General features: G+C 35.5%; 2 protein-coding genes across 2 annotated transcripts; one reads left to right on the top strand and one right to left on the bottom strand.

Annotated features, from left to right (window-relative positions):
* Positions 1–304: 304 nt before the first annotated feature.
* LOC140826012 (uncharacterized) lies at positions 305–859 on the top strand. Its single transcript, XM_073188090.1, has one exon. The coding sequence runs from the start codon at positions 381–383 to the stop codon at positions 729–731; it is 351 nt and encodes a 116-aa protein (XP_073044191.1). The 5' UTR covers positions 305–380; the 3' UTR covers positions 732–859.
* Positions 860–961: 102 nt separating this feature from the next.
* Positions 962–17,069, bottom strand: LOC140826010 (protein REDUCED CHLOROPLAST COVERAGE 2-like). Its single transcript, XM_073188089.1, has 23 exons — positions 16,676–17,069; positions 16,326–16,387; positions 15,645–15,737; positions 15,492–15,564; positions 14,681–15,088; positions 13,652–13,716; positions 13,413–13,544; positions 12,552–12,593; positions 11,957–12,481; positions 11,699–11,856; positions 11,041–11,539; positions 10,773–10,835; positions 10,596–10,697; positions 8,517–8,837; positions 8,344–8,436; positions 8,149–8,250; positions 7,939–8,043; positions 7,162–7,295; positions 5,367–5,550; positions 4,248–4,379; positions 4,058–4,170; positions 3,715–3,796; positions 962–3,619 (listed from the first exon to the last, which is right to left on the bottom strand). Exons 1-23 carry the CDS (start codon positions 16,743–16,745, stop codon positions 1,517–1,519), a joined length of 5,661 nt encoding a protein of 1,886 aa, XP_073044190.1. The 5' UTR covers positions 16,746–17,069; the 3' UTR covers positions 962–1,516.
* Positions 17,070–20,090: the final 3,021 nt, after the last annotated feature.

Genomic DNA, 20,090 nt, shown 5'->3' with positions numbered 1-20,090 from the left:
TAAGTTCAGTTGTCTAAGATCGATTAACTAAATAAAGCTTCTAATTTTATTTTTGACAAAAACTTGTGTGAGATGGTCTCACAAGTCGTATTTAGTGAGACAAATATCTTATTTGAGTCTTTCATGAAAAAATATTATTTTTATACTAAGATTATTATTTTTTATTGTGAATATAAATAGAGCTGATCATCACACAGATAAAAATTAGTAAAATCACGTCAAAGAGTCCTATTTTTTTTTTAAAGAATTAGGGATGCTCACTTTGGCCTGTTCACATATTATTTTTTTTAAAAAAATAAAAAATAAAACGGCCAATCTTTTAATTCTTTCTATACTGATCCCGCTTCCTTGTCGGGATAGAGATTCTAAATTGGACGTTTATGGGAAACGGCGATGATTGGTTGGCCGTAGACAAAGTATACCATGTCCTTTTCTGCTTCTTCATCTCCATTATTTCCTCCCTTATCGCCGCCCAGACCCGCTGTGCATTCGTCCGCCGCCGCAGCATATGGGTCGGATCCGTGGTATCTTCTTTCGCCGGCGTTGCCAAGGAGTTCGCTGACGAACTCGGCTTCTTTCACTCTTCCGGCGCGTCGGATAAAGATGTCGTCGCAGATTTTCTTGGAATTCTGCTTGCAGCCTTGGTTCTTTATGTATCTAAGCACAAGCGATCCTCCCATGGAATCAAGCCAGACTCGCTCGCTCAATCTCAGGTGCTCGAAATGGTTTGATGGGTTGGGATACGGGGGATAGGTGATTGAGTTGTGGGATGTGCTTTTGTTCCATTTCTTTTGTTTCAGCATCGAATGGATTTGTCGGGAAACTGGGCAACTCTTTCATAGGTTGTCTTTTAAACGCATTCTTTTTGTAATTTAGTTAGCATAACATCATTTGGGTTGAGTTCAAGATGATGCACACAAAAAGAAAATCTATTCGCAGTTTGGAGCAAAACAAATTGGTGATAATGCAGTTTACTTTATTTGAACACGTTTCTACAAACAAATTCTTAGCTAGAACATGAAAGCCTAATTATTACACGATTCTGAGCCAACACTTGCAAAACTGATGATTGCAACAAGTTAAAAAAACATAACGAAATTGACTATGTCCAGCCATACTCTTCTTGCAACTCATGCACATGATCACATCTGATGGAACCGTTTGATGAAAGGAGACTCCAACAATTGTTTGACCTTGTTTCACCCAAGAACCAAGAACTAAAAAATGCCCCGCAAAAATATATTGAAATTTTCGAACAAAATACCAAAACCTTCAAGACTTAAAGATCTTCATTGATTTGCTTCTCTTTCGACGGTCTTCAACAAAGGAGATAGAACAAAATTAAACTATAGCCGTGGCTTGGCGTCCCTTCCAGGTTTACTGTAATCTATGGATTTTCAAGGAAGGAACTTTCAAGCTTTTTGCTGGTTCAGACAATCCCATACATTTGACTTTCTAACATGTAAAGATGCCCTTTCAAATAGAGCATTCTTTCCCGCCGAAATACCTTAGCCATTCAATTAGCCACCTCTATAACATCAGCTTCGCCATCACAGCAATCTCCCCAACGCTTAGTTGTCTTTTCTTCGGCTGTGAAGTTATTGCCATTATCTTTCGCAGAAGTATGTTTTTCTCCATCTTCGCGATTTAATTTCTCAATGTTTTCTGACTTAGTTTCTTCATTTAGTCCATGTTGTTCCTGCTCGATTTCTGATATTTGTGGGACGGTGATTGTTGAGTTGCTAGATGATCCCTCTATGCCACCATCTTCAACCAGTGTATTTATGTCATCAATATCTTCCACAATTACACTTGACGGATACTCCACAGAACCTATAGAAGATGCTGAAAATCCATTTGGAGTTTCCGGCACACCAGTGAACAGTGTTGGGAAGCCATTTGGTGATAAGAGATAACCATTTGTTGAGAAAGGAATACCATTTTGAGGAGCCATATAACCATTTGGAGCAACTGTAAAGCCACTGTGAACCCACGGTTGTCCAGGTACAAACTCAACTGCTTGTGGATTCATTATTATTGGAGGGCTGAAGTGAGTCTGATCCCCATTATGCTCACCATTTTGGAAAGAGGGCTTGTTACGGTGAAGCCGATTTCCAGATCTATTATACCCACCTGAGAGCCGTGGACCATATGGAACTCTAGCAGTAGCAGACAAATGTGGTGATCTGCGAACTGAATTAGCACCTAGTATTGGTGCAATATTCACAGGTGATGGTAATAGTCCTCCATGTTCAGTATATACGTGAAGGGGAATAGAGCCAAAAACAGGGATCGTGGATGGATTAAATGGAGGTGCAGCAGCAGATAATTTCCTGGTTTGCTCCTTCGCAATCTCTGAATCACCTAGCTTTTCTGCCTGAGTTGGGGAAAGGGCGGAACTTTCCAAGACTAGATTCTCTTCCACATTTGGAGGTGAACCAACATTTTCACTTCCCTTATGAACATTATTGTCTTCCTGTATCGTGTTTTCATTTAAATCAGAGGAAACTCTATCCAGCAACTGACCAGTATTTTCAGCAGGATCAACGGGATGGGCAAAATTAGTCAAAGGAACTGTGTGTTGCGTCTCAGTCGCTTCATTTTCGAATAGTGTGCAATTGGAACTCTCAGATGAAACAGAATCTCCAATTTCTGATATTGATTCAGGCCCATTTTTGCCTTCTACACTTTCAACTGTAGTTTCAGTCACTGTTATAATTTCTGGTGATTTTTTGTCAGAAGCTCCACTTGAAACCTCTTGATTATCCTCAGCAGTTTGGTTGATTTCCTTATCGCAATCCTCCCCAGGGTTTTTTTCTTCTACAGGTATCTGAGTTTGATCTACCTTGGAATCCTTTGATATTGTTACCGGTATTCCATCTATGGCACTTACCTCACTACTGACTTGAACACTTTCTTCTTCGGAACTCTCCTTGGGCAGATGCTCTACAACAGCTTTAACAATCGTACCTGGTGGAGCTAAAGCAACCTCTTTGTATGAAAATAGTTTTCTGGCTGCTTGAACTGAATTAACAGTGGAAGGTTTCATGACTTCATTAGAAACTGGGCTTGCTGGCGCTGATTTCGGATTTGCGGAGTTCTCTATCCCACTAGATACGCCAGACTGAATTATCAGTTTGGGGTTAAAGCTAGCGCTCTTTGCAAAAATTTTTGGAGCTTGAGGAACTGGTCCATGGGTAGCAACATTCTCATTTGAAGTTGTTCTAGGAGAGGTAAAATTACTTGGTTTACCTCGAATTTTGGATGTCTGAGATGTGTTGATAAAGTTGGTGTTCAATTTCGCCAGAGTCGGCCTCCTAGAAGCAGAGGTCTTGCGGACCATGGGCGAGCGTCCTTTTGGAAAAGCTTCTTGCCATCCTTCATCAGAGAGATCATCTTTCCCGAGGTCCTCATTTTGATCCAACAAAGTTTCATATGATGATCTCAACTCTGAATTCTTGGGGGAATCCACAAATTGAGACTCAGATTTATTCTCTACCTCCGATCTATTTTCTTTATCGCCCAAGTTCTCTGCAATAGGTTTCATGGTAGATGGGAATTCATCCTTTTGATATTCATCAGTCCCTGTTTCCCAATTAGGGCCTACTTTTCCCTTGAGCTGTACAAGAAAAGAATGTTTACCAGAAAAATTCTCTGCATAAGAAAGAGCAGTAAATATCAGATCTACATATGAAAAATGAGAAATATTTCAACCTTGGCAAGAGCCTGCTTCTTTTGGGCATCTCGTGCTTTCATTTCTGCATCTGGAGTTATATAGTCTAATAGGTCTGACACGCTGTTCCACAAAGAATAGAAAATGAATTGCAGTTTGGTGAAATCCATCAAAAGTGGTATAAATAGTTTCACCTGACTTGCTGGAAAAACTGATAGTGTTCTTTCTGAAACCAGGGCTATACGATGCCTAACTAATAGTGTTCTTTCTGATGGTATAAATATTGGTAGGCTACGGTGAACTAATAGTGTTCTTTCTGAAACCAGGCCAACAGCGATGCTTAACGAATTCACAAATACTCCAGAAAAACTGGATAATCCATACCTTAAATGACCTTTGCTAGAAATGGAAGCATCTGGTTTTGGGGTGCCATTTCGTGCAGCTTCTTGCTGCTCCAGAGCCTTGGACTCGAAATATTCAAGCCATGCAGCAGCATCCTAAAGTTTTCAAATGAGATTGAGAAGATCATTCTAAAAACATTAATCCCAGCCTCAGATATAGAATCATGCATTACCTGTGTACGGAGATCATCTGGTCCAAGCTTAGTTTGCAGAATCTGAAGTGTGGTTTGTTCGTGCTGAACACTCAAGGAATATGCTTCCATCAATGAGAGAGCAATTGCAATTGCATGATAGCTAGCTGCTGTCTGAAAATGCAAATATTCAGCTTATCGATTCTGGTAAGAAAGAATTATGAGATTCCACACTAGGTTTGATGGAACATCTGCATTCCAAAGGTACTCTAATCTTATCTAACCTCAATTCCAGTTGGCGCCAATTTCATTCCCATTTTCTATGAAATCCTCATTGCATGAAAACATGGTTCTCTTGTGAGATCAAAGATGCTCAATTTAAGGCCAATGGAGAGATGAGCAAACATGCAGTTTAAAATTTAGAGACCTGGGCTCATTATTCTCGTCAAAAGACACGTATTTTCTAAAAGGTCTATTCTTTACTGAAAAATCCAAACAGGACGATTAATCAAGCCTGACTAACATAATTGAATTTTCGACTACAGTCTGCAATATGAAAAAAGAAATCATATCTACGGTTTGTGCAACATTTAAATTTTACTTTAAGACTTTTATGTCTTTAAAAATTGCACCATCTAACTAAATTTTTTAGTGCCTAAAAAATTAACTTGTCTAAATTCAACATTTCATCCGTATCTAATACAAGAATGGTAATTGAAACACACTTTTTGTTATGCAAAAAAAATTAAGTAAATATTACATAATCAACTACTTAAATGGATGAAGATGCTTTTATTACTCGAACTTGTTGATAAATGGTAAAGAACGGCATATGTGAAGTGGGTCACCCTTCTTTTCTTTGTTCACGTGATTTAAGTACATAGTCTTTTTCCACCTCTGCCAATGGAATTTTAAGATAGTAATCGGAATGTGGCCGTTCATGCAGTAGGTTATCGGGGTTGACATGTTAAACTCGAGAGTTTTGGGATTAAAAAGATACAAGAGTTTTAGTGCTAAAAATAAGTTTAGCATAAGCATTTTCACCATTGGTATCAGCACACATTTGCGGAGAGATACTGATAGATATAGATACAAAAATACACACATATATACATACAACTCACACACATACAGAGAGAGAGAGAGAGAGAGAGAGATTACTTGTATATGATCTGCTCCTAGCAGTCTTTGGTTGCACTTGAGAGCCTCATGCAGATATCTAAGAGCAATATGGACGTTTCCCAGGCCTTCTTCCATCATAGCTACATTAATATAGGTGGCAGCGGTATTTGGATGAGAAGGTCCACAAGTTAGATGCAAGAGATACAGTGCACGATTGACATACCTAAACAGTCAAGATGGAAGCCACTCAGCTCAGTCTTGAACCATTGAGGACATTTAGGGACAGAAATTTCCCAATTGAAATAGCATAATGTAAACATATTATGATTCCAAAGCTTTTGATGTAGGTGTCAGATGGGATAATATAACAAAATTCACAGAATTTGTTAATAAGATGTTAACTTTTAATTAACTCCACGTCTTGAAAAAAAAATGTCAACACAAATATTCAGCTATTTACCATAGCAGTTGTTAAAATCAAATAAACTTTTGCAGGTTGAATAAATTACAGGATCGTACCACAACATCAAACAGTTGCAGCTTCTAGTGTTCCCACAAGTTAAGAATAGTGGGATAATTAATTTGTTGCCAACCAAAGAGTCAAAACGAACAGTCCATGATATATCATGACACTTGAGCTCATAAAATGGCAAACTGGACAAAAGGTCAGCCTTTTCAGTAAAGTAATCACCAAACATAAATTTTGCATAGGATGACCTGTCATGACACTGAGATCGTAAAATAGCCAACTGGACAGAAGTTCAATCTTTTTAATCAAACAATCACAGTAAAAATATATTTTCCTCATACAATATATAATTTTTCCGATCAATATTTATGTTTTACCAGCTCTTTTCATGTTTTACGACATAAATTTGTCCCAAGAATAACTAGCTTAATGTAGACACCAACTGTTAGGAACTTAAGTCAATGGGGCTTAAGTGGTCAAGAGGTTATATGTCATGGGCCTTAATACATTGGGATGTTATGAAAATTCTAGGAGTGCCTTGGGAAAGGGCAAGGGTAATATGATAGGGGGAAGTTGGTTGGAGTTAACCATGCTTGTTATTTTTCATTGACGGTTTCAGCTAGGGGAGAGTGAGAGCTCTTGTACATAGATAATTCTCTGGGTTTATTTCAGCATTATATTCGTTTTGTTCATCTGCAACACCAACATTCCAATATTTACTAACCTTGACCTCAGATAATATTGCATTCACACAATTGGGGAAAAAGGGGTCAACCCGTAGGTAAATTACCTATGTGGAAGTACCAAGCTTCTCTAATTGTGCTCCAAATTCTAACCTCTAGGGTACAAGATTAATGGAGAAGTCATCCTGAAACAACTGATCCTAACTCTAATAAAAAAATAGCAGCAGAAAAACTAAATTGAACTGCAAAGTGCACAATTGTTTGATACATTATTGTTTCAATCAATTTCCATTCTTTTACAAACCCATCGTCCAATGGATATTTAGTTCAAACATGTCATTGCAGATGCTATTCCAACTGTGGCCAAAACCTTAGTGGAGAAAGTTCATATACCACATTCAGATAACGTGATCTGAAATTAAAATAAAAAATTGTATTTCCAATGTTGAACACGAGTAAACAAAGCTAGCCTCATGTACGAGAAATAAATACGAGGCAACTCCAACAACATAAAAAGAAGATATTCATGCTTACCATTAATGGAACTTAATAAAGTTTTTTTTTTGTAAGTGAATAACTAATCGATGAAAATCGCATCAACTTTTAGACAAAGGAAACTTTCCACATCAAGAGACATAGCTAAGTTGCAACTAGAAAAGATTTTGGGATTGCATAAACATACTTCAAAGCCAGCTCTGTATGTTGGAGCCGATAGTAGAAGACAGCTAAATCTCCATAGCTTTTCATTGTATCCGGGTGATCAAGTCCAAGCTCTCTCTCATTGATATCTAAAGCTTTTTGCTGGTAGATTGTAGCCTGCTCGCATATATATAAAAAAAGGATGATATTGGGGGTAAATCATGAGGCCTAGAAAAGTAGTCAGACATATCTACATATTCAATCCAATTTAAAATGAAACAGCACGGAATACAAGTTTACAAAAGAAAGTAAACAATCCAAGTCCTAAACACTTGATGCCTCATGGACAAGGTTGTCTATAGATCCAAAATTTTGCCTACATAGCCCGGTGCTATTGTTTGAAAATTTGTCAGGACAATCCTTGTATCTTAACTACACATCAAATGGATTGTCAATGTGCAAACATCGTATCTCACTTTTTGATGTATGATACAATCAAACCTACAGTTTTCATTCAGGGTCAAAGTTCAATATCATGTTTTTACCCGGAAAAGCCCAAAATAATAACTGGATATGTCCACCTAACAACTGAAAAGATTGCTTAAACCTTCATTTTAAGCATTAATTAATATCTGTCATCGTCACTAGCCATTCTCACCTGTCAGGTTATATTTGTGACAAGGTGGCTACTGACTAATCCCTGATATTGATGAAAGTCATGTACAGAGAGGCCCATGGTTTGTTTAACAGAGTGGATCAAATGCATAAGTCAGGTCATTGGAGCATACAACTAAACTTTTGAAGATTTGACTCCCAGTACCTGATTAAAATCCCCAGTGTGGTAGAGCACCACAGCCAACAAACTATAAGCGCCAGCTGTCATTCGATGATAAGGACCACAAACTGACACCAGTTTTGCGAGTGCCTTCAAACATTAAAATGAATGGTGATCACACTTTTGAGCAGATGTATAATCATAATTAACTGCCACGGTGAGAATTAAGGAACTGACTAGGATAATGATTGTTACCTTAGTTCCATGATTAACAGCATCCTCCAATTTGCCCTTATCCAAGGACGTCTTAGATGACTCCAAAAGTGTACGACCGTCTGCAGATGAGCAAGCAACGTGCTATGGAAGATAAAATGCTGTCAGAAGTCAGAACTACCTGATAATACTCCAAAATCTCATTTGCCATACAGAAATGAATCACTAGAAGCATACCTTATAAACAGGAATCATGCTGATTATATCTGATTTTCTGAAAGGGGAGGGAGAGTCCATATCATAGTCCCTGGGAACAAGTTCAAGGCCTACCTGAAAAATATTACATATGTATCAGGTAAATAGAGTCCTCTTAGTCAAGTCATTTAGTACCTCAGGAGGCATTAGCCTACCTTGTGGCAAAGCCCCCGAAGAAGTGCAAACTTTCTCAGCTCACTGCCTGTTTCATCCTTCCATTGCCACCCAAACCTCTTCTGAAGGAATTTCTCGACCCACTTCCATTTTAGTTCATCATCAACACTGGCATTCACATCAACATTTTCTGTAGTTGATGACCCTAGCAACACATTCAAACATGAAGCCACCGATGAAGCCATATTAGTTATATCATCCACTGCTGCAACTACAGCCTGCAGAATGTGCTTGTATGCTCGAACAACCATCTCATGAATACAGAGGGACTGGACATGAGGGAGCTTATCGGCAAGTTCAACCTGAGGAGGATGAGATATAAACCAAAAGGTATGTAAGGTTTGACAACGTCTTTGCCTAAAACGTCTTTGCCTAAGGAAGAATATTGAATGTTCCCAGAGAGCAAAACATGGAGGGAGAGGGTGGGGTTATATAAACATATCAATTCATATGTTACTAGAAAATATAAGAAGTTATATATCTACTATATTTCACAAGAAAATATCTCCTGCTTATTTAATCCCAAAGCCTGATGTGGGGAGGCAATAAATTGAGATTTACTACCACTTCAGCATTTTCTAGGTCTAGTAGTCTTGGGAACCATTATTGCCCACCATGCCATTTTCTTGAGATTTTCTCTCTTTCCTCATTTTTCAGGAACTTTCACTTCCCTTCCTTAAACATACCTAATCTACATGTGTCAATCCATTGATAGTAAATGCTATAGCATCCTGACTTGTGAACTCAAAGCACACACTGGTTTCTAGAAGTTCTATACGAATTTTTACTACAGCCATTCTGAGAAGTTTCCCTTGAATACGAATATATCGAAAAAGTAATTCAAACCAGATTTTCACTCTAAAGTAAGACAAGTTCTCTTTCAAGCATTTAATCCCTGGGTCGCAGTATTCTATTCTACCCGTAAATCTATGAATAAAACATGATATTCTCAGACGTGAAACTTTGACTTTAAATTTTTTCCATTATTTTTTTCAATTGACTTCATATTAATCTGAACAAAACCTAAACAACGCACTCAGTGAATGCAGCTGAAGCTGACCTTGTTTTCAGAATTATATCGATTGAAAAGGTTATCACAGGTCTTCGATAATCATATTGGTGGATGGAACATCTATAATGCAATGGATTTACATTTTTACAGTTGGTATGCATATTAGATTAGCTGAAGGGCTAACGAGGGCTAACGAGTAGATCAACCAAATTGTGAAACAATATAAAAGAAGAAAGGGAATTTAGTAGTACTAACCCATTAAAAACCTCTATTTTTTTAAAATAGCCTTACTAAATTAAAATTTTATAATATAGCCGTATATCATTTAAAAATCCTAAAACACCCCTCTTCAACCATTTTCTCTATCTTAATTTAATTTTGGGTTTGACGTGTAATATTTTTTTTAACAATCATATAAATGGTAATTTTTTTTTAATTATTAATTCATAAATATCTATCATGAGATGATTTTTACAATTTGATTGTACTTTGATAAATATTTATTTATACCAGTAATGGTGTTTAGTACGAATTAGCATAATATTTGGTCAATTTAATTATAAAATACTAAATTCATTAGAATAAATTAATAATAATAATGAGATCTATCATTATCATTCTTATTTTTCATCATTATTTATAATTTTTTTTAAATAATATTATTTTATTATTTATTTTCTATTTAAATATTAAAAAAAATGACTTGCATTAACCATCCATATTGCAAAAATGGAAATTGTTCTTACTATTTATTTTTTTAAAAAAGAACGCTAACTTATCTTTTACTTGACTACTAATTTTGGTGGAAGATTCATTATTCTATTTTTAGATTTTTTTTTATATATGCATAAATTTTCAGATTTTAATCATGAACTTGTTTCTTTGTTGTGTTTATGTAGAAATGGTTCAAATAAATGCTTAAGGTTATTTTTAAAAATAACATTGAAACCAAAATTCATTATGATTGTTTGTGGGTTGCCATTTGAGAAAATACCTCAGTAAGTAATCAAAGATTAGAAGACAAAACATATCACAAATGAAGAATTACCACACGGCCCAATGAACACATCTGCAAACCCCTGGTATGCATGAAATCTGTCAGTGTCCGTCCGTCAACTGGAGAAAGTTCCAATGAACCAAAATCAGCAACCTGTCAAAAGATTCAAAAACCAGCTATGAGACATATTTCTGAATGGCTTATATTAGCTGTGAATAAGAGACTAACCAGTTTAGGGAGGGCAGTATCAGAATAGTATTTATGTGCCATCTCGGTCAACTCATCAGGTGACTGTCAAGATGAATTGAAATAAGAGCAGTCCGTCAAGACGCGATATAAGCCACAATCAAATGAACTTTTTACACATTTGCATGGACAAGATCCATTAATTTTCAGAACATATATCATAACCTGGATCTAATTTCACATATCAACTCGAGAAGATATGACAGGAATTACAGCATAGTTGGAGGATATACATAAAAATACCCACAACCTTAAGATGAAGACCGGTTTCCGATTCTTTGAGGCGCAAATATGATGCTTCAGGAATCAAATTTTTCCACATTAGTTCCTTCTCCTCATCTTGGTTCTCAAGTTCCTTCTTGTTTGCATCAGAATTGTCATTAGCATTCACCTCCTTACTCAAATCAGTTTTGTTGCTCAGGCCATCTGCTTTCTTTTTAAAATCCTTCAGGAGCCCATGCTTCCCAAGACCTTTTACGGTTGGCTCAACTTTAGCTTCTTCATTCTTTTTTGACTCATTTTTTCCAGAAGCCTGATTTTGCAGGTGTTGCACCCAACAGGCACCAAGCTCCCATCTAATGGACTTTGTCGGTTTAGATTCCTCTCCTTGCAGTCTGTCCAAACTTTCACTTAGAACCTTCCTCACCAAAGGCCTACTGGACAATAATTCTTCGATACCCGCATTCTGGATTCTTGGAACTGGGCCAGATGATTGGGGCGTGCTGGACTTGTGCAACAGCATTCTCAAGCTGCAAACTCAGACTAAAGCACCATGATCAATTGCCCAAGATAGAGTCGTTATGCAATGAAATCAATTCTCATTATCCTTGTATGAAATAAAGATTTCATTTGCCAGAGTAAATAAATTTGGTAAGCAAAATGTTGAAAGTTGAGCATGTTTCACTGACCTATTAACATTCAACGCATTTGCTCCTCCCTCTGGGTGATCCTCAATGTCAATATCTTGAGGAATGGGATTACCCTCCCAATTCACCTCTGATGAAACTTTCACAATAGCTGTATACCCACAGTGCCTCACAATAACGGCTCCCAAAGTAGAAGTGTCCTGAAATGAAATACAATCCCATCATGCAAAATTTATAATTTCGATATTAATACAACTAGCTGGAATATCTAGAAAGAGAAGCGGAAAATTATAGACAGACATGGACAGTTGCACTCTCATCTGCAGTGATTCCTTTAATCAAGTTTCTCTGAGTCAGCTCTTCGTCTGATAGTCCAAGAACCTGGCTTCCGTCAATTTTGCCATCCAACTTTGTGCTTGCATCTGGAATATCTTTTAACACGCTTATAAATAGATCTCCAATTCTTTCCTCATTTAAAGCTGATGAACCAGAACAATAACTAAACTGTAAATTGTTGTTCATGAGCCGTTCGATCACAGCAACTGCTTTACAGACAGAAACATCAACAAATAGACTGTGAAGGAGAAATGCTTTTCGATCTCGTGTTTGCCTCTCTTCTGCTGTCTTACATGGCATTGCTGCCAAAATAAGGAACTCTTTTGCCCACGGCCTGCAGTCATATTTTCCATCTCTTCCTTGTCCACCCCCATTTCCTCCCCAATTTTCATCTTCCACGGGAAGCAGAGTGAAGATTGATGGGTTCTCGGCAACTACAGGGGGGACCAGCCAAGTGTTTGCGCGGAAACCATATGGAAGATTTCCAAACTGAAACAACAGCATAACATCATTTAATCTCTTCCAAAAATGTTGCAGGTTTAGGCACAAAGTTACTCACTTTATTGTGCTCTATGAAAGCTTTCATGAGAGCCTTATATGCCTGAGAAGACAAATAGCACCAGTCAATTCAGAATATTTTAGTTGAATGCAGTATGAAAAGAACACAATTAATTATGCTTGAATAGCAGAATTTGGAGTAGACAGACAAGAGAAACGTGTAAAGCAAACTCCCCAGCACAAGAAACAAGCAAATAGATAGAATTTTGATGGTGATCGGGATGAGCTTCAATGTATAAAGTATGATCACTCATTCTAACGAAAATGAAAACTCACTAGAGCTGGCACGCTAAAAAAGTAGAAAAAGTTGGGGAGCGGGAGCTTTTTACCATACATCTAGCTGCCTCAGGATGACTATGTGCTCAACAAAATAACAATGGCAAGTAACCTCAATACCCCATGAAGCACCAGAGCTCTGACAGTCTCATCATTGTAGAACCATGGGCGTTTCAGTATCAAGTTCGTAAATATTGATTGGGCTCTTGCGTATTATTGATAGGAATAGGGATAAGGTCATGTCTAATATTTTGTCGTGAGTGGATGAATCGTCCGCTTATTGTAATTAAAAACTATTAAGTATTTAATAAAAATCGTTTCTTATAAAAAAAATTCATAAATTACTGTAGAATAGGTTTTGGCTTACACAAGTAGATAAAGCTAAAAGAATGCAACAAGAAGAGAAGCTGGAAGGGATATCTCTCTTCATCTGTTCTTATTTTTCAGCCAGAAAGTAACCCCTACCCATAACCTTGCTTGAAGCTTATATCTTTTACTTTATACCATGCTGTAATTGGATCCTTCAATCTTCTACAACAGAAAACATTAGAAAGGTATATTTATTTCTGAACAAAAAATAACTCACAGATTCAAAAATTCTGCTAATCTGCTGCAAGAGGCATATCAACGAGTGGCTCAAAAGATTGCGTTTTCCAGCAGGATAAAAACCATTTTGAGAAGCAACAATTGTTGTTGGTTTCCCACTGCTAAACCGTACCTAAATACAAGTTCAACTTCAGCCATCACCACGTCAACTCTCATAATGAACACATCGTGTGATGAAAGAGAACAAAGAACTGTCAGTTAGGAATTTGAGATACTAACATCAATTTGAAAGAAATCTTCATCTGTTTTATCTTCAACGTACGGGCGAGTAGATCTCCTGATGTCTGCAAATATTATGGACTTACTATTAGCGAACAAAGTACATATCTATGTCAGGACAGAAGATTACCTAAGTAGTCACAATATCCAATGTATAATTATTGGAAAACCTGCATATTACATCTGTATCCAATTATAAAAGGAATAAACTTCCAAATACCAGACAAATCAATAGAAATGCAAAAGACCATCCTTCTAGGTGGGAGAACTCCATCAGCTTATTAGCCTATACCAATTGCTTGCGGAGCCGTTATGAGGTCGCCACATTAGCCACTCCTTGAGAATTTGAAGCCAATGACAAGCTACTTTGAACAGCTCTTCCTTATCTATAAGCATTCATTGCATTCATAAGCCAACCTATAACGTGAACATAGACCGATCGAAACTGACCCAATGGTAGACTTTTTTCAAGTCGTCCCTTCCATTTGTCCACTCCCAAGCAAGTAACAACATTAAACTCAGGGTGAGGGATATTTAAGAAAATGGACTAGGTCAATCATTTTTTTCAAAACATAAATTCCTCAAGTGTATTTAAAATACACTGCAGAGAGTGATTTTTTAAACCATTTCAAAACATAAATTCCTCGAGTATATTTGAAATACCCTGCCGAGAGTCGGTTTTTAAAAACAATGGTTGATTAAAGTTAGATACCAAAATACTCTGCGTTGCTCAGAATTCAAATTTTTCACATGTAATACATCGGCTCCACAATAAAATGGGAAGCTCGAGGTATTCTTCCACCTAGGATGTTAGTGTTATGGGTTTGAGCTCTTATTTTAGATTCATAACCAAACGTTAAAACTACTGATACAAGTCCGCACATGGTGCCGAGGGTTCCTCTCTTGACCTAACATTATGCTTGCCACTATCATTTCTCAAAAATAACATCAACTGTTCATAATTCACATAATCAATCAAATGCTAACAAAATGGCAAAGTTTAAAATGCGAATAATGTCCTCCACTCACACTGAATCGGCGGAGTGAGGTGAGAGAATGAGAAGAAGTCGTAGAACTGCCCAAGCCTCGGCGGCGGGTACATCAGCCCCGAAGCGGTGTCGCCTTTCTCCACAGTGTCCGCTCCGGCGGATGCGTCAGTTGCGTGAACGTCCTGCTTCGCGGTCTTGACCTTCGGAGAGACGGCCGTGGAACCGCCGGCTTTTTTGTCGGTAGCTTTAGCTTTGGGGGAAGAATCCGACGACACATTTTCCGAACCGGGTTCAGATTCGATTAAACCGTTTTCTTTTGGACCAGATTCCTTGGTTGCGATCCGTGAAACCGGTTTAGGGGATGAAGATGAGCCGAATGAAGTTGTGCAGGCGATGATGTCTAACAACCGTCGGATGTGAGCCACTGCTTGCTCTTCTGTGTATTTCTCTGCACCCATTTAAAAAAAAATACAAAATTTGCACTTCAGCCCCCTATATTTACATATATAGCTTTATGCCCCTCAATTTATATAATCTCATCCCACTAAAGGATATATTTGTTAATTTTTTTGATATTTTCAAAAATATTTTTTCGGAAATATATGAATTTTGATTATATTTTTTGGAAGGAGATATATTTCGATCAGATATGTCCTTAATATCAAAATTTTGAAACGATTTAGTTTCTTATTTTAAAATTAGAAAATATAATATTTTTACAAAACATGATATACTATGTAATAATCTTTTCATCTACATTTTAATACGTAGAACATTATATTGGGAGACAAAAAAAAAAATCGATTTATTTATATTTCGAAGAAATAAAAATAAAAATATTTACGGCATACCTGGAACAATGGTGAGGTGGTAGGGCTTGAGAGACGAAATTTCCACCATATCTTTCAAATTTGGCCCTCGAAGCTATAAAAATCATGTAAAATTCATAATAGCTTAAATTAAATATATAATATGTGAATTCATTTGGTCTAAAAAATGTGTACCTCGTGAGACAAATAATAGTTGGTCAAGTGACATGTCTCCACGTGTACGGCTAAAAGTTTTTTCACATCTAAAATCCTGTCCGTCGATATTCCCTGTAATAATAAAAAATATATAATGCTAGTAGCTTCACAATGAATTATAATTTATTGGTATATAATTGGCTTTTCATTTCATTTTTATTCTTAAATTTCACACAGAATGCATGCAACTTGTCTTTCAAGAAGAAAATTGTTTGAATTTTTCTAAAAATTTATTTACGTTTGTATTTTTGTATGCAAAACAAAATAGGGTTTTTCTGCCTCTAATTTTTCGAATTTTAATTTCTGTCATTTTTCCCTCGTACGTAATCCTGTTTTCGCTACCATTATTATATAAAAACTTTATTATCGAGGAAATTAAATTGAAAGTTTTTAAATCCAATAAACATTAATGTTTAAACTAATTGCCCTGTCGATTGAAGTTTTCTTATTTTAAAAAAAATTAGACTATTTTTCATCTGCGAAAATCCAATATGTCAAATTTAAATATTTTTTCTCGAAAATATTCTTTAATAATTTAACATAGTTATCCATTAAAATTCGCTTTTTTCAGTAGTTATATTAAAGATAGCTTCATTATGTTCAAATTAAATTATTAACCACAATCTAATTAAAAAAAAAAAACCAACTTAATTTGCATACCTTGAGTGTCACTTGTGAGTCTTCGGGTGTTTCTACCGTTATCTCTATTATAGTCGGCAACACTGTAAAAATGTGAAACAAAGGTAGAACAAGTAGTTTCTGAATGAAATAAGCAAAAAAATAAAGGCCATAAATATCTCTTCATCATATTTTTTTTGTATATTATAAAACGAATTTCATCATCGCAATTACTTTCGTTTTTGTATGTATATTTGAACCTTGTAATGGACATACAAAATTTAATAAAATTTATATGGTTCGGAAATATTCAAAATTTATAAAAAAAAATTCCCATAAATCATTTGATAAGATGAGATAAATGTTCCAATTATAAAGATAAGACATCAAACCTTTCTCTTCCTTCTTCTTCTTGTCTCCTTTGGCCTTGTGTGGCTTAGTCTTGCCGGCTTTAGGAGCCATTCGAATACAAAGTCACAAATTGAGTGATTTGATTCAATTTCAAATGGCAATGTCACAGATACAAATTGTTTACTTGATAAAAACCATTTGCATTAACAATATCCCTTCCGAGATAATGGCTTAGAATCCCATAATAGTATAGTATAAACAAAAACAAAAAAACCCAGAAATCTTATTCAAGATTTCGGCATGTTTGTGGAGTAAATGTGACACTTGAATAAAAGAGTAGAAAAGTTGGAAGTTTTATTTAAGGAAGTGGAGAAGAAGTTGATGCAGAAATGTTTGTGGGTTGGGGGCCAAGAGAGGAAAAAAATGAAGGAAAAAAAGAGGAGAGGATAGGATAAGGTAATACACAACCCACAAGCGATTTTTCTTTCGTTAAATTTTGTACTTTCTCAAGAAGAATGTAAGGCTGACAATTCGAGACATCTCGCGTATCCCAGCTTAGCTTCTTCTTGGATTATTTATTTGTCTCGCAATCACAATCGCCACTTATTCTCTAGCTCCGTCCACAAACAAATATTTCATTAATATACGTACATAATATATAGTATATATGGGGATAAATACACATTTACAGATGTTGGTATTTCATATGTCGTGTGGAGCTAGGTGATTTTTGAGTTACTAGCTCTTATTAGTCATGTAGACCAGTCGATTTATCGGGAAAAAAATTAAGGATCGGGAAAAAAATTAAGGATCGGGAAAAAAATTAAGGAGCCGTGTTTAAACTTTGGTTTGAATCGAAATAAAAAAAAAAAAAAGTATTTTGTGAATTATTGATGAAATTGAAAATTATAAGTGATTTTCGAATTTAAAATATATGAAAATTTTGAAGACAAAAAAAATGGATTAAATAGTTTGTAAAACATTTGAAAAAAATGCAACTTGAATGTATAACAAATTTTGGTTGAAGCTTTTATCAAATACTTTATATGCAAAAATTTTATTTTGTATATATACGCTAGAAACAAGAATATGGCAGTTGGAATAATTTCTGTATAATTTCTGTACTGTTTCTGACATTGAAACGGTCATATTTGACTTTTCTGACCATTTGGTGATGAGACTTGGTTCCAAGAGCAAAATGGTTGAAGGAATGAATAGGTCGAATGAGCAAAACTGTTTAATGCATTTAACCGGTTGGATGAGTAAAACGGTCGAATGTATGTGGTTAGGTTCGGTGTTTATAACTCTTGATTCGTTGATTTTTGTGTAAAGTGTAAACACAAAAGTTGTAGTTAGGGGTGTTCAAACTTCGGATAAAACCGAAAAAATCGAAAATCCAAACTGAAAAAACCGAACACAAACCGAACCGAAAACCGAATTTAATAATTCGGATATAAATGTTAAAACCGAAATTAATTTGGTTCGGTTTCGGATTATAAATGTCAAAACCGAACCGACCGAAAAAACCGAAATTTAATTAAATTAATAATGTTATTTTTATTTTATATTATTTATTGAGATGATATTAGTGAATGAAGAATTATTTTGAATAATACTTAGTTGATTGTTTTTTATGTAATTCATTTGTACTTTATAGTTAAATATTTTAGTAAGAAATCATTTAAAAAAATAACATATTATATTTTATAATATATTTATATTATTAATTTAAATAATTGTATCAAAACCGAAATAACCGACCGAAATAACCGAACCATTTCGGTAGAAAACCGAACCGAACCGAACCGAAGAAAAATGGTTCGGATATCGGATTATATATTTGTAAAACTGAAAACCGAAAAAACCGAAATAAAAAACGGAAAACCGAACCAAACCGACCGATGAACACCCCTAGTTGTAGTCATTTCTCTCAGCTTTCAAGAGAATCAAGAATCATTCAATTTCAAGTTCATACGAGAGAGATTTGCTCAAATACCAGCTTTGTTCATGTCCAACCGAAGGCTGTATACGTGTTGCAGACTAGCAAATTCATCGCGATTTATCAGTTTCTTAAGTTTTGATTCAGACTTCAACCTTTGAAGATGATTTTTATATCATCGTCTTATCTTTTTAATGCATTCTGAATCGCTCCATTCCGTTACAATAATCGAGCTCAGAGATATGGCCAAAATACCTTAACATGTCTATCGAGCCGTCAGCTCGAGGATGTTTGGCCGGTATGATTTTTAGATAATTGATTCGACTTTCCAACCGCTTTAGCCGCTAATCATTTGGATCACCGGTTTGTGATATATTATAACCACACTTCACCTCATCTGATTTTCAACTTAACTTCATTTGAATTTTAGCTTGTCAAATTTCTCAACTTGACATCTTGCAATTACACTTTTGTATAAATATTTTAGAAACATAATAACAAGTTTAACTACCATCAAAATTGAAATTAACAGTGTTTTCGAAACCCAACTTATGTAGAGATATTTTAGCTTATCAGTAATGTATTGTAGCTATCGGCGTCCGATTATTTTTTCGCAACGGTTGGTGATTTGGTTATTTAATACTCATCACAACATAAATATTATGTTTTAATCGTTCTCTCGATAAAAATAATTATTGTATCTCAACATCAACGAGATAATTCAGTGACCACCAATTGAAAGCTTCGGGAATTCAGCATCCACATTTAGTATAAGGACCATATGCACCATGTTTATCAAGCGTCATTTGCATCTCATACGAATCAATGAGGCCCCTATATTAGTAGAAGACCGTAAGGAACACTTGACACTCATTATTATGATAAGAGCTAATTAAAAGTTTATATTACAAGTTCAAATAATCATGCCCACAGCTAAACCATGAACCATGTGAGTAAGTAATGAATAGATTGCGTGTCACGCAGCGACGATCTATCATATCTGGAATTTGCGTAATCGAGTGATGTTCGAAAATGAAAAACCACATATTGAAAGGGTAATAAGGAAGATAAAAATTCAGACATACAGATGCCTACCACATGCCAATGATCTATTTCTAAATTTATGTTAGGAAGCTTTAGGTGTTTTGACTATCTCTTAGATGTCCAGTGTACTTGTATTTGTTACTCTTTTTACTTATTTTAATGGAAATCTTTTTCATTAAAAAAATAATGATGCATTCTTATGTTCGTGAATGCCGAGGATTTCCTAATTCATGAACTTGTCTCGATAGAAATTTTATATCATTTGTGCCACAAAAGAAAATAATTAAAATTGCAAAAAATTCAAAAATATAATACTAAAAATAAAAATTTGACAAAATAGATAATCAAAATTGCGATCTACAAATAGACAAATATACAAGATCAGAGATATAATTTTTACATATAGTTTTATTTATATAAATTTTGATACATATAATTATTTTCTATATAATTTAAATAAAAGTAACAATATT

The sequence above is a fragment of the Primulina eburnea genome, chromosome 3 (genome assembly GCF_022965805.1).
Source record: "Primulina eburnea isolate SZY01 chromosome 3, ASM2296580v1, whole genome shotgun sequence".
NCBI lineage: Eukaryota > Viridiplantae > Streptophyta > Magnoliopsida > Lamiales > Gesneriaceae > Primulina > Primulina eburnea.
Note: the sequence above shows the minus strand (reverse complement) of the source record. Positions and strands in the feature narration are given on the sequence as shown.

Bases quoted from the DNA above. Each gene is read 5' to 3' on its own strand.
- LOC140826012 (XM_073188090.1), top strand. From the start codon at position 381: ATGGGAAACGGCGATGATTGGTTGGCCGTAGACAAAGTATACCATGTC.
- LOC140826010 (XM_073188089.1), bottom strand. From the start codon at position 16,745: ATGGCTCCTAAAGCCGGCAAGACTAAGCCACACAAGGCCAAAGGAGAC. The intron at 12,482-12,551 runs GTGAGTAACTTT...CTGTTGTTTCAG, and splicing joins CTTTCATAGAGCACAATAAA to TTTGGAAATCTTCCATATGG. The intron at 8,838-10,595 runs GTAATTCTTCAT...CATCCTCCTCAG, and splicing joins TGTGTTCATTGGGCCGTGTG to GTTGAACTTGCCGATAAGCT.